The sequence below is a fragment of the Rhincodon typus genome, chromosome 12 (genome assembly GCF_021869965.1).
Source record: "Rhincodon typus isolate 14 chromosome 12, sRhiTyp1.1, whole genome shotgun sequence".
Classification (NCBI taxonomy): domain Eukaryota; kingdom Metazoa; phylum Chordata; class Chondrichthyes; order Orectolobiformes; family Rhincodontidae; genus Rhincodon; species Rhincodon typus.
This window is the reverse complement of record NC_063343.1, coordinates 1,199,536-1,224,799: the sequence shown is the minus strand read 5'-3', so window position 1 is coordinate 1,224,799 and position 25,264 is coordinate 1,199,536. Positions and strand designations below refer to the sequence as shown.

The 25,264-nt window shown below is 41.0% G+C and overlaps 1 protein-coding gene across 3 annotated transcripts in view; it reads left to right on the top strand.

Moving 5' to 3' along the window:
- The window catches only part of LOC109929886 (AT-rich interactive domain-containing protein 5B-like), an 84,391-nt gene extending 59,595 nt beyond the window's left edge, over positions 1 to 24,796 (top strand). For 2 of the 3 annotated variants that reach the window (XM_048603832.1, XM_020529458.2), the window contains exons 8-11: positions 11,516 to 11,568; positions 12,291 to 12,388; positions 16,680 to 16,863; positions 18,806 to 24,796. In XM_048603832.1, the coding sequence (XP_048459789.1) occupies positions 11,516 to 11,568; positions 12,291 to 12,388; positions 16,680 to 16,863; positions 18,806 to 21,001 (2,531 nt within the window). In that variant the 3' untranslated portion in view covers positions 21,002 to 24,796. The remainder of the gene's footprint in view (positions 1 to 11,515; positions 11,569 to 12,290; positions 12,389 to 16,679; positions 16,864 to 18,805) is intronic. The other variant, XR_007263394.1, reaches the window with a different exon arrangement.
- Positions 24,797 to 25,264: the final 468 nt, after the last annotated feature.

Below are 25,264 nucleotides of genomic sequence, written 5' to 3'. Positions count from 1 at the left end.
AACCAGAGAGCTGTGCTTTAAGGTGACTGGAAAAGAACGAAGTAGCAATAAGAGGAAAAACATTTCTTTTTATGCTTTGAACGCAGAATTCCTCCTCACCCCTATCTTGGATTGCCTGTTCTGAGATTATGCCCCCGGTTCTAGAATCACCAGCCAGAGGAATCCTCATCCATACCTCTAACCCCTCATGCCATGTCATTTAAAAGAGGCCTTGTGGTATAAATGATGGACTGTTAATCCAGAGACCCAGCTAATGTTCTGGGGACCTGGGTTCAAATCCTGCCACAGCAGATGGTGGAATTTGAATTCAAAACAAAAATCGAGGATTGGAAGTCTAATAATGACCATAAATTCATATTCGATTGTCAGATTAAACCCATTCGGTTCACTAATGCCCTTTTGGGGAAGGAAATCTGTCATCCTTACCTGCTCTGGACTACGTGTGATTCCACAGCAACATGGTTGACTCTGAACTGCCCTCTGGAATGGGCAATAAATACTGACCTAGCCAGTGACCCCCTCATCCCATGAACAAATTTTTTAAAAATGCCCAGTGAAAATTTTATAAGTTTCAGTGAGGTAGAGAGAGTACAGACCCTGTTATCTCAATCTTTCCTCAGAAGACTGAGAATGTGTAGTGGCAGAGTGTTCAGTTGTGATATTGGATAATGAAATCAATGTGCAAGATTGCAGGGGAAATGTGGGTGAGTGGGACGAGCAGAGTTGCTGTTGTAGAAAGTTAGTACAGATCTACTGAGCTCAATGACCTTTTTCTGCACTGTAAGCATTCTGTGGTTCAAGTTCCAGTTCATTATTTGCCTTTGTGCAGATAGTAATTTAAACTGATTTGGATTTTCTGCGATAATCTGTAGAGGTCAAATTCTAGGACCACCTGGCTCAGCAATCTGGTAATCAGTTCAGCAATAACTATCTGCATTGGATTTTTTTTAACTAATCTGGGCATAAATAGCAGAATGTTTAACTTTTCCCATATACACTAGGTAGTTAGACTTCTTGGTGTATAAATGTGAGGCCTTGAAATAGATTTTGACATGCAACTAAATATTTCCTCCTTTGCCATCTCTGTTTCGCTGCTGTAGTCAGCAACTCCACATTCTGAGGTGAATAGTAATTGTGGGCTGTAGTTGAGGTGGGATGGCACTTGTTAGTTTCATGGAGGTATTCATTTCTAAGGTTTCATGTTTCATTACCTTTACAGTATTGTTTCCCCCAGTGCCCTCCTATCCCTCAATATCATTAGTATCCAGAAATCTATTGACCTCTGCCTTGAATCTGGGCGATGATTGAGCTCCCATACCCCGTCTGAGTGGAAAATTACAAAGAACCGTTCTGAATGAAGAAATTCCTCCTCAACGTCATAAAAATGCATCCACAAGTCTTGACCCACCTGTCAAGGGAAACATCCCATCCACATCAACCCTGTCGAATTTTGTAAGTTTCAATTAGATCACCTCTCATTCTTCAACCCTATACAGAGCACAGACCCAATCACCTCAGTCTCCCCTTGTTAGGGATTAGGGTTGTGAACCTCCAATTGCATCCCCTCTGTGGTAAGTGTCTTCTCCTTTTTAGATAAAGATACCAAAACTGTACGCAGTATTGCAGGAGATGTCTCATCAAGTCCCATTGTTTCTATACCATGACCTCTTTAGTACAGTACTAGAATCCCATTGTCCTGAAAGCTTGAATACCATTTGTCATCTTAATTGCTTGCTGCACCTATGTTGACTCATGAACAAAAGCACTCAGGTCCCTTTGGGTCTCATCACTTTCCAATCTCGCCATTTCAAAAATACTCTGCCTTTCTGTTTTTTCTACCAATGTAGATAACTCACTTTATTTATATTATATCCCACCTGCCATATTCTTGTCCATACACTTAGCCTGTCCAATTCACCTTGAAATCTTTCTATCCTTCTCATGACTTACAGCCCCACCCTGGCTTTGTGGCTGCAGCAAATGTGTAATCATTGGCTCTCCATATCCAAATGCCTTCTGTAGATCGTGAACAGCTGTGGTCTGAGCACTGATCCTTGTGGTACATCTCCAGTAACAGGCTGCCATCCTGAGAATGACCCGTTTCTTCCTACTCTTTTCTTCATTCTATTAACAAATTCTGAATCCATCGCAGTATACTGCCCCCCAATTCCATGTGCTGTAATTTTGTTTACTAACCTCCTGTGTGGGATTATAGTAAAAACTTCAGAAAATACACACCATGTCAACTAGTTCTCGTTTAACAATGCGACAAGTAACACCTTCCAACAAAATCTTCAACGGGTTTGTCAAACCTGACTTCATAGAATCCCTACAGTGTGGAAACAGGCCCTTCGGCCGAACAAGTCCACACTGACCCTTGGAGCATCCCACTCAGACTCATCCCCCTATAACCCACACACCCCTGAACACTACGGGCAATTTAGCATGGTCAATCCACCTAACCTGCACATCTTTGGACTGTGGGAGGAAACCGAAGCACCCAGAGGAAACCCACACAGACACTGGGAGAATGTGCAAACTCCACACAGACAGTTGCCTGAGGCTGGAATTGAACCCGGGTCCCTGGCGCTGTGAGGCTGCAGTGCTAACCTGAGCCACTGTGCCACCCCAAATTCACTTTCACAAATCCATGTCACTACCCAGTCGTTGTTTTGTAATGACAGTAATGTTGTTAACAATGTCGACATGTTACAATGAACGCAGACACAGAGTTAGTTTCTCTGCCATGTGTCTCTTCCTTTGTAAATTCTCCTGTCTCTGCCTGTAATGGACCTACCTTTGTGTAAAACTAAAAGATTAGTGTGGACATACCTAAAGAAGCTTTTACACCCTTTTTGTTAGTTGCTAGCTTGCAAGAACACCGGACCCGAAATGTTAAACTCTTGATTTTGTTTTTTGGCAGATGCTGCCAGACCTGCTGAGCTTTTCCAGCAACTTCTGTTTTTGTTTAAACACTAGCTATTGCCTGTCTGCAATTGAACCTTCAAATGTGTTTTGCCAATCTATCACTGCCACCTTGTTCCTAGGTCCGTATGTAAATTGAATTCACCGTGTTACCGCACTAGCAATGCGACATATTTATCCTTGCTCATTCCGCACTGTATTGGCTCGTAACATTATGTTGTCATGCTGCTTTCCATAGCCGGTTTCTGTTTAGCTGTTAAAATAAGGATGTGGAAGAAGTCGACCATTTGTTTAATTGAACCTGTTTTGTCATGTTTGTTAGTTTTGCTGGCTGTTTTCAATGCCTCTTGTTTACTGTTTTCCTCATTAACCTTTACTTGCTAAGTAAGCAAGCCAGCCAGCCTTTTTACTACCTCAGTTGATCTTGAATCTGAGAGAGTTTGTTCTTAATTCTCATAATCTTTTTAAAATATTCAGCCCTTTGGTGTTCTGCCAGTCAATGAGATCATGGCTGATCTGCATCCTAACTCTATTTATCTGACTTGACTTCAATATCCCTGGCTACCATAGTATACTGATCTCAGTTTTCAGATGTTTAAAATTGATCTAGCATGTACTGTTTTCCTGGAAGAGTTTTAGCCTTCTATCACCTTGAATATTGAAAAGCAAGATGTTGCTAAAACTTTTAGTTGCACGCTCATCAGAACAAACATGAATTCCAAATTTGCAATCACGACATTTCCAAATTCAAATACGTTACGTACAGCACTCTCCTATATTTGCCCTTTCTATTACCTCAACAAATAATTCAGTGTTACTGAAGCATGAAAGTTTCTTTTTGGAGTGTGTACTGGCTGGTCTTTCTGTTTTCTACAACTACATCTTTGAGTAGTGATTCCCACACTCTCTCATTCCACTGCATTAAGCTTACTGGTCCATCCAGCGGGTTTGGGCAACTATCTCTACATTTAGTAGGACCTCTGACATCTGTTTCCTATCTTATTTCCAGATCATAGAATCCCTAAATGGGAAGCAGGCCATTTGAATCCACACCAACCCTCCAAAGAGCATCCCACCCAGACCCACTCCCCCACTTTATCTCTGTAACCCTGCATTTCCCGTGGCTAACCCACACATCCCTAGACATTATGGGCAATTTAGCATGGCCAATCCATCTAACCTGCACATCTTTGGACCATGGGAGGAAACCCACGCAGACACAGGGAGAATGTGCAAACTCCACACAGACAGTTGCCCGAGGGTGGAATTGAACCTGGGTCCTGGCACTGTGAGGCAGCAGTGCTAACTTCTAAACCACCATGCCACTCCAGATGTGTCTATGCAGCCCATTTAGATAAGGGCTTTCTCCTTTCTATGTTTGAATAGTTAATCAATAATCTATCTTCCATATCTTGTATCCCTTTTTAATATCATGCCTACCATGTTAGTTTTCTACTGAATACTGAGGCAATGTAATTATTTCTGTCATTTTGACATTCATTGCCTGTGAGTTTATCATGTATTTCCCTGTTTGGGTCTATCTCTGTCATGATTATTCTTCTGTTGTTTCGTGTCTCTGTGGAATTCCCATGTTCTTCAACAATATGATGTAATTTTACAGTGCCTCTTTTTCCCTAACCTTTCCATGTTATCTTTTGTCTCCTGCATCTGTTTTATTTATGATCTTATTTTTGTTTAAGTTTTGCCCTTATCTCTTTATTGATTTACAGCATTTAATTTCTGCCAAAATTGCTCTTGCTTTTTAGGGAGAATTGTTAAGCCTGGATTTTTCAATTCCTCTTCTCTCTCCTGGTCAGTAAATTTCTCTTGTTCTGTTCACATCTCCTAAATCAGCTTTAACAATTCATTAACTTTGGTATTTGTTTAACTTTTATTGTGTTGGATAAAGATCAAGAAAGATATAAGTTTTCAAATAGCAAATGCTGAAATGTTCCCCTATGCTTGCTCCCATTAACTGTTGTAGTACATTTTCCTGTTCTGAGATCTAGCAGGGCTCCCCATCTTGTTGGAATTTATTTTACAAACTGAGTAAGACAGGGCCTCCACACTGTTCGAATCTCCTTTCCCTGTACGCCTTTTGATGTCTTTTTTTTTTAAACCAGCTTGTTTGGGGTTAGTTAATGGTCCCTTTAATAATGATTCAATGTCTTTGACTCCTTTCATGAAATTATTGCAGTTTTATTCCTAATCTCCTTTCCATCCGAGGTTGACTGATGTACATCCCCATTTATGAAATCAACCCCATGCCTTTTATTTCAACTAACCTTCCGTTAGTTGTGTTCCTTTTTCTTGCTATTAATATTGTTATCCAGACATCCCAATCCTCCCCTAACCTTTCAGCTTTGTTATAACCTACAATGTTGGTTTTCTTTTTGTAACCATGTTTTAGTTATTCCTACCATACCTGAGCCATTGCTGTATGGACTCTTGTTCTTTTATCTCAGAATCTGTTGACATCGTTCAGATTGTTTAATGTGTGTTTAGAGGCAGTTTCTTTTACTTTATATTTAGCTTTTGTTCGTTTTGTATTTATATTTAATCTCTGTAATGTTACTTCTCATCCATACTTTGGTCTGACCTTTTATTTCTCTGTTTTTTTCCCAGTAGATTAATATTACTGTTCTGCTTTTCACCAATACATTGGTCCCACTCGAGTTGAAATGGAGCCTCTCCCAGTTTCTTCCCGTACCAGTATGAGTACTTGTGCCACATAAAATAGAAGGCTTTCAGGCTAATATTTATCTTGCAGATCTGCATATACCTCTGCCAATTAGAATTTAGCTTATGTAGTATTCAGAGATTGCTGTCTGTGAAGTTTTGTTTTAATTGGTTGCTTACTTCTGGTATTCACTTTACAGGACTTCCTCCAATTTGTTCCCTTTGTCATTTGTTCCAACAAGGACCATGATAAATGGATCTTTCTTGATCCTTTCCAAGTTCCCTTCTGTAATGTCATTTACCTTCGCAACAGGTAGATAACACATCCTTTTGGACCTTTCTTCATGACTGGACAGGACACTATTGATGTCTTTAATTATTGAACCTTCTATGACCATAGCCATTCTATTCTGTTCTTGGACTGGATGTGGCTCCATGGTTAGTATTTTGGCAGTCCATCTTGCTGTCTCCTTCCTTGTCCTCTCAAGCAAATAATACTTTTGTACCTACTTCCCAGGACCTGTGTCTCCTGGATGTTCTTCCCCATCTCCTTTCAGTTACACTTCTCCTTTTTACTAACAGTCACGCACCTGGCTTTTTTCTCTGAAAGAGCACCGTTCTTGTATAAAAACTATTCAAAACTTTCCCTTCCTTCCATTGTAAATGTTGGAGTGTCTCTGTCTTGCAGTTCAGCTCAGAGGCTGAGTCAGATGTTTACTACAGATGTGAAAATGCCAGGCAGTCTCATGATGCAGTGGCTGTCACATTATTACAGTATCAACATCCAACCCGCAACATCCCTCCACTATTTGTCTAGTTAATTGGCAGTAATTTATAGGTGAAATTAATAGTAATTTTAAATAAAAACAAAGCACTGTGGATGCAGCAACTCTGAAATAAAAACAGAAACTACTGGGAATAACCAACAGGTCAAGAAGTATCTGTGGTGATAAGAATCAGAACTAATATTTCAGGTCTGATTCAAAGTGACAGACTTGAAAGTTCAGCTCTGTTGACAGATGCATTCTGGGCTGTAATGCTAATTAATCTGATGGATTAGCCTTGCTGTTAATCCATTAAACGATGAGGAAGGGAATGTTCCAGAATGGATTATGCCACGAGTTGTACTCAAGCTCAGCTGTCATACTAAATAGTTTTACCACCATGTATTTCAGAGGTGTTGAACCAATCAAACCTATTGGTAACTTGTCTTGGAACCTGAACTGGTGATCCAGTGCTTTTTGGCTGTATTTGGCATTAATGCCAGCACTCATAATGTAACAGCTCTCCAAAATAATTGAGGGAGGAGGAGGAGTGAAATGTTTCTCTGCTGCTGCAGTCTGCTGTGAATTGTACAGTGTTTTCTGACCAGACTTATCATTTCTGAAAGTCTTTTTTTCTTCCCCTTCCCTACTGCATTGGCTAATGGGACAGGCAGCTATTTGACTCTCTAGCCTGTGGTAGTAGAAACCTGAACCATTGACCCTGGAATATTCAAGCCTCTGTCATACAAGAACCTTCTGGTCTCTCTCTCTCAACATTTACATAGCGGTATGCCAGACATTGGGAACTTGTAAAGTATAGGGAACATAGAACAGTACAGCGCAGTACAGGCCCTTCGACCCATGATGTTGTGCCAAAATTTTACCCTAAACCTAAGGTCTATCTAACCTCCACCCCTACCTTATACTATCATCCATATGCCTCTCTAATAGCCACTTAAATGCCCCTAATGAGGCCGACTCCACTACCCTCTCCGGCAATGCATTCCACGCTCCGACCACTCTCTGTGAGTAAAGAACCTACCTCTGACGTCTCCCCTATATCTACCTCCACTCACTTTAAAACTATGCCCCCTCATAATAGCTACCTCCACCCTAGGAAAAAGTGTCTGGCTGTCCACTCTATCTATACCTCTGATCATTTTGTACACCTCTATCAAGTCATCTCTCATCCTTCGTCGTTCTAAAGAGAAAAGCCCTAGCGCTCTCAACCTTTCCTTGTAAGACCTTCCCTCCATTCCAGGCAATATTCTGGTAAATCTCCTCTGCACTTTTTCCAACGCTTCCACGTCTTTCCTGTAATGAGGCGACCAGAACTGGCCACAATACTCCAGATGTGGCCGAACCAGTCTTTTGTATAGCTGGAGCATAACTTCACGGCTCTTGAACTCAATCCCTCTATTAATGAAAGCTAACACACCATGTGCCTTCTTAACAACTCTATCCACCTGGGTGGCAGCTTTCAGCGAATTGTGGACATGAACCCCGAGATCCCTCTGCTCCTCCACACTGCCAAGAATCTTTCTGTTAACCCTGTATTCTGCTTCAAATTTGTCCTTCCAAAATGAATCGCCTCACACTTTTCAGGGTTAAACTCCATCTGCCACTTCTCAGCCCAGCTCTGCATTCTATCAATGTCCCTTTGTAACCTAGAACAGCCCTCCGCACTGTCCACAACGTGACCCACCTTCGTATCGTCAAAGTTGATACATGGTCCATACCACATTTCCCTCACACAGGTGAGGGTCCAAACTGTTACAAACATAAAATGCACTCTGCCCGTCAAATAAATGATGGGTGGTACGGTGGCTCGGTGGTTAGCCCTGCTGCCTCACAGCTCTAGGGACCTGGGGTCAATTCCAGCCTTGGGTAACTGTGTAGAATTTACATGTTCTCCCCGTGTCTATGTAGTTTTCCTCTGGGTGCTCTGGTTTCTTCCCACAATCTAAAGGTGTGCCGGTTAGGTAAATTGGCCGTGCTAAACTGCCTACCATGTCCAGGTGATTTGTAGGCCAGGTGGATTAACCATGGGGAAATGTGGAGTAACAGGGATAAGGTAAGGGCTTGGGTCTGGATCAGATGTTCTTCAGAGGGTCAGTGCAGACATCCATGGGCTAAATGGCCTCCTGCCACACTAGAGATTCTATGATTCTGTGAAATGCAAAAGAAACTACAACCAGGCAGTTTTCACACCATCACATTGTGCTGATAGAGCAAGAATGCATTGTTATGCTTCAACATTGTTTGCTGTACTTTTCAGCTGAACGTCCAATCAAGATTGGAAAATGGTGCATCTCAAATTCTCACGAAATCAGGTTGCCACATGCCTCCACCTGGCATCCAGCATGGGGTCATTCTTAGACCAAACTCTTTCTGGAAATATAGACTGCCTCCCAAACCCATTGCTTTCTCCAACCAGTGTTTTTTTTTCCAATTTGCATAACCCAGTGGAAGATAGATAATATACATCAACTTGGAGATCAACATTGACATAATATTGGAGTTTGTTTTGGAGAAATGAACTGCGTATGCTCATGATTGTAATATTCCCTCCATGCTGTGTGGCTGTGTAACAATTTGTAATACACTGCAATGCAGTGCCCAGCTACAGTTACCTTTTATGAGGTGCAGGGACATTGGAACAAATAGCTGCGCACAATAAAGAAAAATAAGCAGTATTCAGCATTTTAAAAATTCGAATTCTGCAAATAAGACCATATTCTACAGGAGTAGAATGAGGCCATTCAGCCCATTGAGTCTGCTCTGCCATTTAATCACAGCTGATCTGTTTCTCAACTCCATTCTCCTGCCTTCTCCCCATAACCCTTGATCCCCTTACCAATCAGGAGCCTAATAAAAGTCTCATGCTCTCCTAGCTGAGCTACCAGGGCTCCCACATACTGGAAAACTGAAGTAAAATTAAAAATAATTAGTAATACTCTAAGTCGGGCGGCTTCTTGGAGACAGAAGCAGATTTAATGATTTGGGTCAATGACACTTTCGTTCGAAGTAACATGTTTGGCTAGCATCATGTTTTAAATCATTGTCAGATTACAGGGGAGTTACAGACAACTCTTTCCTCATCTTGCAACTAACGTTAAGCCATCCAGGTGCAATTTTCACACAAAGGATGCAGCAAGTTTGAAATTCTCTTGTTGAAAAGAAAATGGATACTAGGTCAACTGACAATTTCCAAACTGAGATCAGTAAATTTTGAGAGAAACCTGTCAAAGGACTTGGATAAAAGGTGAACAAATGGAACTAAGCTGTGTTCTGGCTTGAATGACCTGAGTAACAGAATTGAACTGACTCGGGTGTGGAATGATTCACTCCTGATCTTATGGCAAACCATGTGCACGATGAAAATGCACAGAGAGATCTGGGTGTTCAGGGCCATTGCTACCTTCAGGGTACAACGCAGGTGGATAGAGTGGTCAAGAAGGCATACGGCATGCTTTCATTCATCGGACGGGGTATTGAGTACAAGAGATGGCAGGTCATGTTGCAGTTGTATAGGACTTTGGTTCGACCACCTTTGGAATACTGCGTACAGTCTGGTCGCCACATTACCAAAAGGGTGTGGATGCTTTGGAGAGGGTGCAGAGGAGGTTCACCAGGATGTTGCCTGGTATGGAGGGCGCTAGCTATGAAGAGAGGTTGAGTAGATTAGGATTATTTACATTAGAAAGACAGAGGTTGAGGGGGGACCTGATTGAAGTCTACAAAATCATGAGGTAGAGACCGGGTGGATAGCAAGAAGCTTTTTCCCAGAGTGGGGGACTCGATTACTAGGGGTCATGATTTCAAGGTGAGAGGGGAAAAGTTTTTAAGGGAGATGTGCGTGGAAAGTTCTTTACGCAGAGGGTGGTGGGTGCCTGGAAAGCGTTGCCAGTGGAGGTGGTAGAGGCGGGCACGATAGCATCATTTAAGATGTCTCTAGACAGATACATGAATGGGCAGGGAGCAGAGGGATACAGATCCTTGGAAAATAGGCTACAGGTTTAGATAGAAGATCTGGATCAGCGCAGGCTTGGAGGGCTGAAAGGCCTGTTCCTGTGCTGTAATTTTCTTTGTTCTTTGTTGTCCTTTGAAAAGGGGAATGAACAAGTAGTTTTGTCTAAATCGGCACGCATCATCCAGGCTTCACAAATGGAGCAAAATGAGATGGAATAAATCAGCAGGATTTCCTGAGGTGCACCAAGTGGTTAAACTGGTCAAACCCATTGTATGGCATTGTAACAGTCATCAACCAACAGGGATGTGCTGCCTTTGCAACAGGGTGACTGATGGGTATTTAGACTTTTCCTGGACAGCTGGCAATGTTTCAGAATTACTTTGGTACTTTATCATCATTATGCATTAAGAATATTTTTATTTCTTATTTCTTGCATATCAAAACAAAATTAGTTTTTATTAACAAGTGAGCCTTGTACAAGACAATGTGTCCTCCTTTTATTTAATCGGAATTTCAAATTGTTTGTGTTACGTTTTTACTAACAGTACCTTACTACACATAATGTTTATTGTTTAAGCACTGGTAGCAAACCTTTTTCCTGACACTTAACCACTTATTATAACTTATTGTGCTCCATCCTGTCATTTAACCCACATAATGTCAGCGTTGCCTTTTTTAATTGCAATCTCTCCATTCAGCCTGCTGATGGTCTTGCATGTTTAAACATTAATCCAAGTGGTTCTGTTTCAGTATTAACCTTAGCTTGAAGGTGTTTTGACTCTTGAGATTTTGGGGTTTAAAGGGTAAGCTTGCTTGTGTGAAATTTCTAAAACGAAAATAGCTTACTGTTGTCCACTGGAATTACTATCATTTGTATAGTTTTATGCGTTCCTTCAGTTCTTTTAAAGTAATAATTAATGTCACGGTGTCTATCAGGATAATTGAGTTATGTCAGCTATGATTAATGCAGGACTGAGTCAATTGCTCTCATTCTGTCCTAGCCCAAGGAGCCTTGATATTTAAATGCATGTTTTATGCTGTGTTTGAATTGAAAGAGTGTGCTGTAACAGGTGTGTCCCAAACTTAGTCAGTGAATGGATGGTGTTGAATTTCATGTTATTCCTGAAAATCCACTGCTTACCCATGGTGACATGCTTTTCTCTTTGTTTATCAGTTGATCTGTTCATAATGTTCACTGTTACACAACGGCTTGGAGGATATGAGGCAGTGAGTATGCTTCCTCTTATTTTTTTCAGAGCTGTTAAAACCTGTCCTCTTAGCTGTTTTTGACATAAAGTACCTCCTTGGAATTCACTGACTCGGGTGTAATGAAGAAATTACAAAGTTCAGAGATTGCTGTTCACCCTGGGGGCATCTCTCTGACATTCCAGTTTGCCACCTCAATTAAGGTGGCTTTTCTCTCAGATGCATCATTACCCAGGACATATCTTGAAAGCACTTTTCTATAAAGATTTTGCCCACAGTGATTGCACACTTGACAATCACCTTGAGCACTGCTTCTCCATTCTCATTCATTCTCCCACTACTTCTATGGAGCATTTCAACGTGTACTGTGTCCAGATTGTTTACAGCATCATGTGAAGTATAACATGGCTTCCCATAGTCTGACCTGCTTTAGTGCAGTCAATTTGCCTCAGCTGTGGTATTTGATGAATTTATTTCCTTCCCTTGGATACTTGTAATTGCGTTTAGGGTAATTACCTATCCTGCTTCAGGAAACTAGAGTGTTATTGCATGCAAAACAGAAGGCAGTGCTCCTGATAAGGTAGTGCTGAGGTACAGTCCATTGTGTCTAATTCCTGCTCTAAAACATCATCAGTATTTTAAGCACAGTTGAGTTTTGACTTTGAAAGCCATTGGTTGTACAGCTTGTTTTTTTTTTAAATTGACCGTGGTCTTTGTTAAGACATTCTGATTTCTTGTTGCAGGTAACTGCCCGTCGGTTGTGGAAACATATCTATGATGAGCTGGGTGGTAACCCAGGGAGCACTAGTGCTGCCACTTGTACCAGGAGACATTACGAGAGGTAGAGTACACTGCATCTCACTGCACTCCTCCACTGTTAAAACTCCTGCTGTGGTTGAATGCAACTTCTTTGGGCAATAGACAGAACTAATACCCGGCCAATGTCTGTTGCACCTGAGCATAATGAGGTGACTCGGAGTCCATGAAAGAAGTCATCAGTGACTGTCTTGTAACTCCACAACCTGGACCATCTTCACTTGGGTAGACAGCAACCCAGGTTCCCTGACTTTCATAAGTGACTTTTTTTTTAATTTACTCCCTCATGGGATGAGGGCATTGCTGTGGGTCTGGAGTCACATGTAGGCCAGACCAGGTAAGGATAGCAGTTTCCTTCCCTAAAGGACATTAGTGAACCAGATTGGTTTTTCCAATAGTCAGTAATGGTTTCATGGTCATCATTAGACTCTTAATTCCAGATTATTATTGTATTCAAATTTCACCATGTGTCATGGCATGATTAAAATGTGGGTCCCCAGACCATTAACTGGGTCTTTGGGTTAACAGTCCAGTGTTATTACCACTAGGACATCGTCTCAGCAGGACTGGATGGTACAATCTGTTACAACGTTTGACTCTGGAAACAGGCATAATTCAATTCATGGAGCAGTGTGTCAGGAGCCTTTTAAGTTCAGCCCAAAGAAGAATGTGGGCTACCTGTTTTTAGGGGCATTAATGGTGTGGTGTGTGCTCGAATATGACTTTATTCCTGAGGGTTCAAAGACGGTCTACATCTGGACACCAAGTAAATTGAACAGAGATTCTCCCAAGTTCCAAGGATATGGAGATCCGTACTGAAGCTTATTCAAACAAAATAATATTCAAATAATTTAAAGAGACACAATACAATCTTGTATTGAGTGGTATTAAGTAAGATGAAAGGTGAAACATGATGATGTGGTTTGTATCTAAATGTCTCTTTGTCTTGCTGAAACAAGACCGTGTTAATAGTTTAGTTATTAACAACATAATATAAATCTTGTTAAAAGTAACAGAGGTGAACCAAGTGCAAATTTTGACTGACTATTCGGTAACCCATTCATTTCTAATTCAGAAGTTCATTACCTTATTTGATCACATTCAGGCTGGCTCCCTGAGAATTTTTACAATGCTCAGGATTGTGCCTTCCAAAGAAGTTGTTAAATCTTCTCCGATGGGGCTGAAGGATCCCACAGTACAAATTGAAGAAAAGAAGTGGAGTTCTGTAATTATTTTGAGCAGTATTTATACCACAACCAACATTACCAAAACAGATTTATCTCACTCCCAGTGTGGGACCTTGCTGCATCTGCCTATATTGCAGCAATGATAATGCTTCAAAAGTGTATGCAATAAACTTTGTTTTAACTGGTACCTTATGAACGTGCCCTGTTCATAAACTGGCAAAAATTATATCCCTCAAATACTGTGAAGGTTACTGTATTATTCTGTCCAATTTTTAGTCTTTAAAAATTTATTTACCTCCAATGTAAATATACTTGTTCAATTCAATGGCCACACAAAATATCAACAACTGATTTCAATTCTCCTCAAATACCACAATGTCTGTGTAGTCAGTTGAGGGGGTGAGTGAGAAGGTAAGTTTTATTTAAGGTAAAGTTCCATTATTATTTGTGAGTTACGTTGTAAGTAAAGTGTAACAGTGATGTGTATACCCCCTGTATCATGTTTCTATTACTTAGTGTGTGTTTTACATTGATTATGTGGATCCCCTAATTATTTGGAATAATTGATCAATTAACACTCTACTGATCCAATAGGTGCTGGATAATAGAAAGCTGGATAATTATAAAGCACTTTTGAATGCCCCGAGGATTTGAAAGATTCTGTATAAATCTTACTCCTTTTTTCCTGAAATGACCCCTTGAAATGTTCTCCTACCTGTGTTTTATTGCTTAAGTTCTGCAGTTATTGCACTGTCAGTGATGTTATCAGATAAATTTGTATGACAAATATAGTGTAAGCTAAGAGGAATGTGATCTAGAATTTTCTGCCAATTACCAATCTGGAAGAAGTCAAGCTGGCAGAGTTTCAAGACATCCTCAAAGTCTTTCATGGCAAATGAGGTACTTTTGAAGTGGAGTGACAGCAACTTCAAGCAGAGCAAGATCCCATCAACAGGAAGAGCAATGGCACTTGGGAGAGCAGACGTGACTTTGGTTGAAAGTTGAAACCAAACAAGGCAGCACCCCCCTGCACCACCACCACCACCACCACAATCTCACAAATGTGCCAGGCTAGGTTATGGTTTGAAGTCTCTGCAGACAACATTGAGCCCAAAATCTTTTGAATCAGAACACGGAGGGCAGTAATGCAGAGCTCAGACATGAGGGGGAAAGAAAAATTTACAAGGCAGTTAAATAATAGCATAAGAAGAGGGATATTGGAGGACCAAGAGGGTGAGCAAGCTTGACTGGTTTACAGAGAATGGGTGGTAAAATTCAAAACAGAAACTGAACATTCTATGTTTAGAGACATGAGCTGTTAATAGTTACGAACCTTCAGGTATGTGGAAGCAGATCCTGATGAACTGGTTTTTAACGCTTTATTCCAATAAAATTATTGTTCTTGTACCATTATTCATTTCCAGAAAATGTGTTACAGTTTCATGTATAAATTCTGGTCTCCCTGAATGAGGAATCTCTGGACTGTGAGGAAGGGGTGGAGCTGTTTGTAAAGGAGGGAGAGAGAGAGAGGAGTGTGCCATGTGTATCTTGTCGTGGCTGCTAGCAGTTTTTATTTACGAAAGGGGCTATTAGAGAAAAGAGTCTGTTCTGAGCACCGTAGACAGGGCCAGCATTTTTGCAGGCCAGTGAGAATGTGAAAAAATTTGCTTTGAAGGTAACTGCCCAGCTCAACGAAGGCACAAAGACTGGTCTAACGTGTAGACACCACTTGAGTGTGCCAATTGGAAGTTGACTAGAAATCAAGTTCTTGGGTCTGATTTTTTTTTTTTTTTGAGCAAGATTTTTGTTTCTTTTAAATTTGAAGTGTGGTTGATTCTTTTGTAAATTTCATCTACTTTTCAAGTCTTTCTTGCAAAATTGTGTTGCAGCCATGAAGTGATGTATGATCGGAGTTGGATGTAACGTCCACATCCTTTGTTATTAACTTATTTTACTCTGGTACCACCCCCGACCTCAGCCAAAAAATTGGCTACACTAAGCTATATATATATCTAGAAATAAGGAATTCCTACAAGATACTTGAACCCTACAGTGGTACTAATATACTTACACCTATGTCTGTGTACCAAGCATGGTTTAAAGCCCTCCACAGGTAGAGAATAGTTTATTTAAAAAATGGAAACATCCTGCCCACCACACATCCCATCTTGTTTAAACATATTCAAATCTTTTGGCTCTTAGCCATTTACTTGTATCTCATGGAGCCAAGGGACCAGATGTAATTGCTCTGCTCCTGTTGGTTTACTTACGTTGAGAGAACTTGGGTGTTTTGCGTTAGGCTTTATTCAGTGATGAAGTCTCTGCTTTGGCACCAGCTTTACCAAACCTCAAGTTTACATAATTGAAAAAAAAGAGAGAACTTTGCAAGTATAGGAAAGTCATTGTGAAACTCGAAGGAAATGTAGGATGTTGCTAGGGTCGGAGGATTTGAGCTATAGGGAGAGGCAGAATAAGGTGCAGCTAATTCTTCTGGAGCTTCAGAGGCTGAAGTCTGACCTTTGAAAATTTATAAAATCATGTGTAGCATGGATAGGGTGAATAACTAAGGTCTTTTCCCAGGGTAGGAGAGTCCCAATACTAGAGGGCATAGGCTTGAGGTGAGAGGGGAAAGATTTAAATGGGACCTGAGGGGTAACTTCTCCACATAAAGGTTGGGGTGTGTATGGAACGAGCTGCCAGAAGAAGTGGTGGAGGCTGGTACAATTACAACATTTAAAAGGCATCTGGATGGGAATTGAATAGGAAAGGTTTAGAGGGATATGGGGCAAATGCTGGCAAATGGGACTAGATGAATATAGAATATCTGGTTAGCATGGGCGAGTTGGACCAAAGGCTCTGGTTCCAAGCTGTATATCTCTATGACTCTCTGTGTAAGGTCCTTGAATATTTTTAAGGCAGAGAGTAACAGCCTTATAACCATTAAGAATCTATCAAATAGGCAGCAATGTGGATTTGAGATTACAGTCTGATCAACTGTGAATTTATGGAATGGCAGTGCAGACTTGAGGGGCCAAATTGCCTACACTGCTCCTAACCTCTTAACTTCTTAGGAAAGGTGTGAAAATGATGTTTGAACTCCTGGGTGACTCCGATGCTGTTTCTCTGCAGGCTGATCCTACCGTATGAACGCTACCTCAGAGGGGAGGAACACAAGCCGCTGCCGCCAGCCAAGCCACGTAAGCACACTACAAGCACATCAGAGGACTCTGAGAAAGATGTCAAAACTAAAAATGGGGAGCCGAACTTGAAAGTGAAAAAGATTTCGGAATCGACTCAATTATCAGAGAAAGAGGTGAGATTTTCCCCTTGTTCCGGTGTGTACAATGCTCTGTTCTCAAGATCAACAAGACTCCCTCCTTTCATCTTGTAGCTTGTGCCTGACAACATTCCCATAACGCACAGCTTTGATCTTTAGCAAGGCCCTTTGGAACGAACAGAAGCCTCTGTATCAAGGAATTGAATTGCACTGTTAACCAGCATTTGTGCTGGGTTGTAATTGATGCAGCATGATAAATTGCAGCCTAATTTTTTTTTTTTTTTTTAAATTGATCTGAAGGCATTTTATATGCTGTCTTTTCCACGAGCCAGCTATTCACTGGCACCAGAGAATGGTGACAGTGTCATAAATGTATTTGGATTTCAAACTGACTTTGGAGAACTCCCTGTGGTATGATGTTAAATTGTAAATTTATTGATTGCAAGTTTTCTTTTTCCCTAGACCGTCCTAAACTAGCATGGAAGTGAGGGTACCCTGCCAGTTCAGTAGCAGTACTATTTTACCACTGAGTACAGGGCTGCACACTTACGTAGAAATTATAAATCAGAAGGGGGTTTGTGTTAGTGCTTATCCTCCATGTGAGCGGTAGGCTTATCACTACTTGTCCTGTTTGTGTATACCTTGTTAGTTCTCTCTCCTTCATCCACCAATCTAAACTATTTTTAAACATCCTCATTGTACCTGCTTCAGTCTTAAGTGAAGTAGGTAGCTCATGATTGCCATGGCTTTTTTTTTTTTTTTTGTCCCTCCTTGCTGGGGTAGTGCCTTTCTTTAGTTGTCCATCCTGGTTGAGGTTGGGAAATTGGGACATCAAATTCCTGTACTGCCACTATTTGTTGCTAAGGTCTGGAGTTCTATGTGCCACCTGTGGTTTTTTTTTTTGGTAAGCAAAGTCCCCAAGCTGAAAGAAACAGCAGCACTTGAGACTGACCCAATAGAATGTAATATTTTTTTCTTTCCCCATGTGATCAAATATTTGGCAGTCAGGTTGATGATCTTGTGGGAAAGCTCAGTGTCTGAGAGACTGTCCAGTTGCAGAGCTGATTTTAAGCCCGAAAAGAAGATGTTTTTCTCCTTCCTAAGAAAGCATAGAGCTGGAATTGGGCTTTTGTGGTTCCAAGGTAGAAGGCACACGTGGGAAGTTCATAGATAAGTGTGAGGGAGAAATGTGTGTATTTGGTGTTCTTAAATTTGGGAAACTGAATTTGCATTTGTAACTAAAAAAAATTCCAAAAGAACTGGGGATACTGGAAATCAAACGAAAACAGAAATTGCTGGAAAAATACTCAGCAAGTCTAGCAGCATCGGTGGAGAGAAATCAGAATTATCGTTTTGGGCCCTGTCTTTCTAAGTATTACAGAATTCCAGTGCCCCTCGTCCCGTGACCTCAAGTGATTGATTGTGTTGATTCAATAGGTAAATTCACCATGTGCTATGCTGTGCTGTACTGAGCCATTCCAAACAGGAGTGTCTCCGGCAAAGTTCCCTTTCACGGTACAGCTCCTTTTAAAATTGCCACACGTGCACATCTTAAAGGGGCTGTTTGTTGTGCATGGCCTGTTAGTCTCCTGAACTTGTTCTACATTCAGCAGTTGAGAGGAAATATTGGCCCCAAGTTTAATTCACTCATTTTGTTGTGTTGGTTAATATCCATGTGGTCAAGGGTGGTGGGTCTAAAGATACCCTCGCTGTCTGTACTCTCCCTCAGACTGCTATGTGGTTAATATCAGCTGAAAAGCGCACATTTGTGAAAATGAACTGGAACAGGTTTGGATTACACTAATGAGTCTGGAGTTGAACACGCTGTCAATGCTGTGGACAATAGGATGATTGCCCTGTGTGTTACTGTATGTGGATGATGATTACTGCCTGGGATAGAAAATTGAGATTGTGGGTGATTAAACTGAAGAGAGTGAAGTGAGGCAAGCATTAAACCATTTTCTTTTCCCTTTTTCAGGGTCATCTCTCAAGTGCTGGGAGATGCCAAGACAAAAGCCAAAGGACTGTCACAGCTCAGCACACAGGTACTCCGGGTAACCCCCAAGACAAGAGGATACAAACTCTAAAATGTAAAAACCAAGATGACGGTGCATCAATAACAGGAGAATATTCCAGAAGCAAGGCCTTCTCTCTTACAGATTTAGGAAAAGGTGAGAAGTCTGAGACTGAAGTGCATCAAACACATGAGCAAAAATTAAAAAGGCAGAGATATAGTGAGTGCCCAAGTGTGGGGAAAAACCAGAGATCTCAGCTGCAACCTCAGGACCTGTCGAGTGGCTCCAGTGTTAAAGAAAGTCTGCACATTGCCACCGAAGGAGCAAAGTCCATCTTGCCATCTGCAATGTTCCAGCACCTTCACTCGGGGATACTGAACTTTCAGTTACCTGAAGGCATGTCGCCTCTTGATGTTCTTAAAAGCAGGTTGGGCTTGACCACATCGAAAGTTGGATGCAGACCAACTTTTCCCAGGACACCCAAGGTGGACCAATCAAAGAACATCAAACTAGATAGCAAAATGTACAACAAAACCTTGGGAGAAGGTGAAACACAGAATGTTACTCGGCTTAATCAAGAAGACTCTAAATGTGTTTCTCAACCAGCAAAGAAAACTTGCATTGGACAAATGAATGGAATTCAACTGGTGAAAGGAAACCGGTCTCCTGTAACCCTGTTAAGTAACTCGAATTCTGCCAAACATGCTGCAGATTCTAGGGAAGAACGTAAAGTAAACCCAAGGCCAGGAGCGTTTGAGAGGCTACATGTGAATAATGACAGTGGAGATTCACAAAGTCGCCTGATGAAGGAGGGTTTAGTTGAGGAGGGATTGAATTTAAGCAAGTGCATGGGTAGCAGCTATGTGAGTGATCGTAAAAAACAACTGTCTGAAATATCACCTCAAAATTTATCCAATAAACAGTCACTGCTACAGATTGAGACTTCAATGCAATATAGGGAACAGTCCTCTCCATTAAATCTCAGCAAGTCAAATAGGAATTCTCCAGGAAAGAGAACTGCAGATCTAATGCATGCACCGGTCTGTTTATCACACAAGGGTGTCCCTCATTATCTGCTCTGTCAATCTTTACAAAATCATTGTGAGAACAGGGAAAAGCATAACAACAGTGAACGACTGGCTAAGAAGCTGAGACTGGATTCTTATTGCACAAGGATGGGTGAGCAGGGAAGAGAATCTGTTCATTCGGATCATAGCTCTGGTGTTGAGTCACTAAGTCCCTCGTCCCGAAGCCTCAGTTCTCGAGTTGTGTCAGAAGATCTCCCTACAGATTTGAGTCTACCAAAATATCCTAAAACCCAGAAGCCAGAATGCACTTCGACCAATTCTGAGACGCCTCAAGATAAAACAAAATTGAGTTCCGAGGCCATAAGTAAGCGTCCTACAAATCTGTCCCAGTTATCTTCCCTCCCCCCTGCTGTTTCAGAAACAGTGACTAGAGCAGACAGCAGCCAAAGGTCTCGAGCACAAAGTGGGCCTCGTGTTCCACTTGGAACATCCTTGATCAAGGATGGAATAAAGAGCTGTAAGGAGGAGCTTCCCAAAGGCTCCACTAACAGGCCATTCTCATCAAGTAACATGGTGTCAGCCAAGCAAAGCCAACTTGCACATCATCCAGAGGAATCGGGAAAAGAAGCGGAAGAGACATCCGGAAATGAGGTATTCACCTCTCATGTTGACCAATGTCAACCAGAAGAAAAGCCTGAAGGGGACCAAGAATCCAATCTGTCCAGTCGTCGGGCCGTCTCCTCACGGAGTCAAACAGACAATAAGAAAGGCACACCAAGCCCTTATCTCCTTGGAGGCTATCACCCAGAACTTCACCATATGGCAGAGAAGTTTGGAGCACGTTTTCAGCTGGTTGACTTGAATAAAAATTCTGCAAAGACACGCAAGTCTGATCCAGTTATTGTGCCTGCATTAACTCCTGGCCATCCTGTTTCATCTGCGATGGTTCCTGGTTCTGTGCCGCATCAACTTCTTGCTTCCCATTCCCAGCAAATGTATAACCACCTCCTGCGAACTTCAGTGCTGCCTAACCTGCCTTACGATGAGGTAGTAATGCACAGACTATCTGCCAGCCCATCAACATTCTCTCCCTCCCACCTTTCTACAGTTTACTCTGAGAAACGACTGTAAATGGCTTTTTGAGGAGGGTTCTCTCTCAGATTTACAAAAGCCAAAGTTCAGCTCGACAAATGCAAGGTTGCACCAGCAGTCTTTTTTTTTTTTTTTTTTTGCCTTTTGTTTCAGGAAGTCTATATGTTGTTAAAATTACTTTGCCCCCAGCCAAACTGTCTCAATCCCCCTAAACTATGCATCGACTATGACCTAGAGGGAGAATCTCAAATTATCTCTAGATCCTGGTCAGTGTTAACTCTGGGCAACTTGCAGGGATCTCCAGGAGAACAGTCTAATGGCATTGATGTGTCTGATTTTACTTTTCTCTCCACTCACCATATGAAGACGGATGGGGAGAAATTAGACCACTCATTTTCATCTCCTTGCGGTGACATCGTTGAGAGGAACTGCATTCAGTAAATCAAGTGAAACCGAAAGAATGGATGCTGTAAATCAGAAACAAAGCAGAAGTTGCTGGAAAAGCTCAGCAGGTCTGGCAGCATCTGTGAAGAGAAAGTTTTTCGGGTCAAGTGACACTTTCTCAGAAGTTAGCTCCCCAGTTCTGATGGAGCGAAACATTAACTCTGATTTCTCTCCATAGATGCTGCCAGAGCTGCTGAACTTTTCCAGCAATTTCTGCTTTTGTTTCAGTATATCAAGGCCCAGTTATATTGTAGCTTGTCGGAGATGAAGGGACAGGTGGTTACTCCAGCAACGATTTCTGTCTTCTATTTTCCTTTATCAGGAAGGCAGTTGGAGTTCTCTTTGAGCAGGGAAGTGCTTCCTTTAAGACAGAAACTGACATTCCGAAATGAAACGATGCTCCTATTTTTAATACACGTGCAAAATCTCTCTCCAAGAAAAATGCGGGTTGTGCTCAGGGAGCGTTTTGTATAATAAACTGCTGATACTGCTTGATCCATTAGAATTCTAAATGGTAGCTTAACTTTAACTTCTACCTGTCACGGTCTTTAACACTAGAGGGGAGTGCAAAAGGCTCATGTGTCGATGCTCCAGTTGAGGACTTAACAATGGACAAATCTTCAGAAAGATACTGTGAAGTAACAAAATTATAGTCCCAGGTGCTGCTTGAGGTTTTGAGAGAACAGGAGGCCCCCTCCAACGCTCAAGATCAGCAGAAATCATTTCCCACATGTAGGCTGGTCTCCTACCCTTTTGCTTGCCCTTATTCTTCCAACTTAAACAATAACTTGGGATGTGAGCTATTTGTTTAGTTGGGACATCTGTTATTGCACACATTTAACTACTAAATACTGTGGAACTCGGAGGAGGTCAGCTCCAATTTGCCAAAGAAGAAAACTTGACCCTAACCAGAAACTGATTGTATCAGGGATACTCCGACTCTGTACGTCCTTTCCTCATCTAGTTTCTTCTGCATAATGATTGTACATGTGTAAACACATATGAGTGTTTTTTAATGAAAACATTCCTTTTATGTTAGCTTGCCTGAGCTATTTTCAAAGCTTTTACTGTTTAAATGTGCTTGTCATTTTGAAAGTTACACTTTTTGTTTCCAGAATGTATCTGTAGATCATAATGTTGTATCACTCTGTAATGTATGAGACAAGTCCATAGTATTTACAAGATACTATTTCTGTTAGTAATAAGACCTCGGGACTTGACTTACAAGACAGAGAGAGCACTTGGTCAGTTGGGAGGACTATAACAGACTGCAGTGCGGAGTCTTGTCACTTGTGTAACATTTTCACACAGAAGTGATGAGATTGCACCCTTTGAGACTAGATAAAACTATAATAACTCAACGTATATTTAATGAATGTTGAAGCACTGGACGTTGTCTCCCTCATTCTTAATTGGCCTTGTGCAATTTCTGTTTTAACATTAATTTTTGTTCTTAAGCCAATGCAGCCACTTTAAGTAACTGAATTTAAACTGTAATCTCTAACTGTTTGCATTTCTAGATTTCTATATCAACCAGTTCCTGTAAACTCTGGCAATGGAGATATTAATAATTCCCTCAGGTACTTGCATCTCATTGCACCTATTTAAATGGTTACAACAAAGCAGTTCATCTTCATCTCCATTTTTCAGGAGATCCAACTTGCCTGGCATTGAGGTACCTAAATTGTACCTTGAGAACTATGCTTCCAGATGGTTATGGTGACTTCAAGAGGATAGCAGCAGAATTCTGCAAAGCAGTTGTCTTGTTTGACTAAACATATTTTAATTTACCTTCAGCTCAGTGGGTAAACAGCTGATTGTGGAGCTGTGTAAATGTACTGTAACATGATTTTTAAGTTTGACTTTTTTCAGACCAGCAAAACAAATGCACTCTTGGAGACTTTGGAAAGAGGCAAAAAAAATATAATTGTCAAAAGGGCCAGTTCACCTGTGTCTGTGTCCAGTTCAATTACTGTATGTTTAGCTGAAAATAGCCAGCTATACTGTGTGAATCTTGTTTGACTATCCTCTGATTACTTAAAGATTTGAGGGATCAAAGCTAATAAAATATAGACTGTTATGTTCATATATACAAATGACACTAGATCTCTTCTGCAGGAAGTTAGCCCTCTCAGATCACATTAATCTTCTGGCTTCCTTTGCCAGAATTTCTGTATACTATACACTTGAAATCTTTCAAAGGTACAGCATTATGAACACTAAGAATTCATGAGATGCATTACCCAGTTATAGACTTGAGTTAAGATTCTGAAAGAAAAACCATCTTGAAATGGTCACTAACATTTTCATATTTATTTTGCAATAACTTCATTCAGTTTTTTAAAAATTAACTTTATACTTTTGAGTGGTTAACGTTTTTTCCTCCCTGATTTTAGAAATAATTTTCTGTTGAATAAATACTGATTTTGCTCTTGCGTTGAATTAGTTTTATAGAATTTGGTTTTAAAAAGCTGCCAAGTTTTAATTTGTTACTGTCATTGTGGTGATCAAACCACCATCCCCCCTCACAAAAACCTCTGCCTATCCTCCTTTTCAATCCATTCAGAGATGAAAATAACACAAAAGAGGTCCAGATACAGATCTTTGCAGGATAATGAGTTCAGCAACAGAGTCCTGATTAATGGGATGAACTGTTTTGACCAAGTACAGCTTGAAAAGCTTATTCCTAATGTTACCAGCACCACCGGTGTAGTTGACCTCGCTGACTGATGGGTTTGATGTTCCAAACTTTAAGCCTTTTCCCTGTAGTTGTTCACATTTTAAATCATTTTAACCAAAATCCCTTTATTGTTTTGGGGTGCCTTTGGGTTGAAGAAGGGATTATCGTAGAACCTTCAGGAACAGATATAGATCAGGAATTGACAAAGTCGAGCTAGCACCTTGTGTCTTTTCAACTTCCTGTATCACACATTATGCACTGAGCTGTTAATAAGTTGTAAAAATGCCCCTTTGTGAAAGGCAACAAAGAACAATCTGAAAATGGCCTCAAACTTAATTTCTAAATCTGTCCTATTCCCAAATGAAATGAACCTTTGTCATTTTGAAAGTTACCTTAGTTTTCATGTTTTTCCCAATAGCATCTCCTGCAGATAGAATAGGCACATTCTACATAGTATGGCACTTATTCAGTCTTTGTTAAGCAGGGCAAGATGTATAAATATACAGTGCTTTTGTTGTGTTTGATACATAAATCAAGCATTGTAAACGACTGTTGCTTGAACAGCTTGTTGAGAGTACAGTTAGATTAACTTTGATTCTTAGTTTACTCATTCTCTCTGTGTCTGCGTGGGTTTCCTCCCACAGTCAAAAGGTATACAGTTTAGGTGGATTGGCCATGTTAAATTGCCCACTGTGTCCAGGGATGTGCAGGCTGGGTGGGTCAGCCATGGGGAAAATGCAGGGTTACAGGGATAGGGTAGAGGGGTAGGTCTGGGTGAGAAGGTCTTTGGAGGGTTGGTGTGAACTTGATGGGCCAAATGGCCTGCTTCCCACTGTAGGGATTCTGTATTATCATAAATGTATGTTATGGTTCATTACATCAACCTTGCTTAGTGGCGTACAAAATAGTTGTAATAAAGGAAAGTCTTTATCTAGCACTCTGTAGCCAATGAGTCTCTGTTTCATTGCCCATTGAATAGGTTACTTGAGCCATTGTACCAAGTGCTGGAAGCATGGTCAGGCATAGGGCTCTTGAGCTTGTAGAATGAGGGAGACAGATGTGCTGCTATTCATACAGCTATGGCCTGTAGAATAGGAAAAGATGTCTGGATTACCGTCTGTTTGATAACCATACCTTTCCAACTCATTTTTCACTTGTGACACTTTTGTAAAGAATAA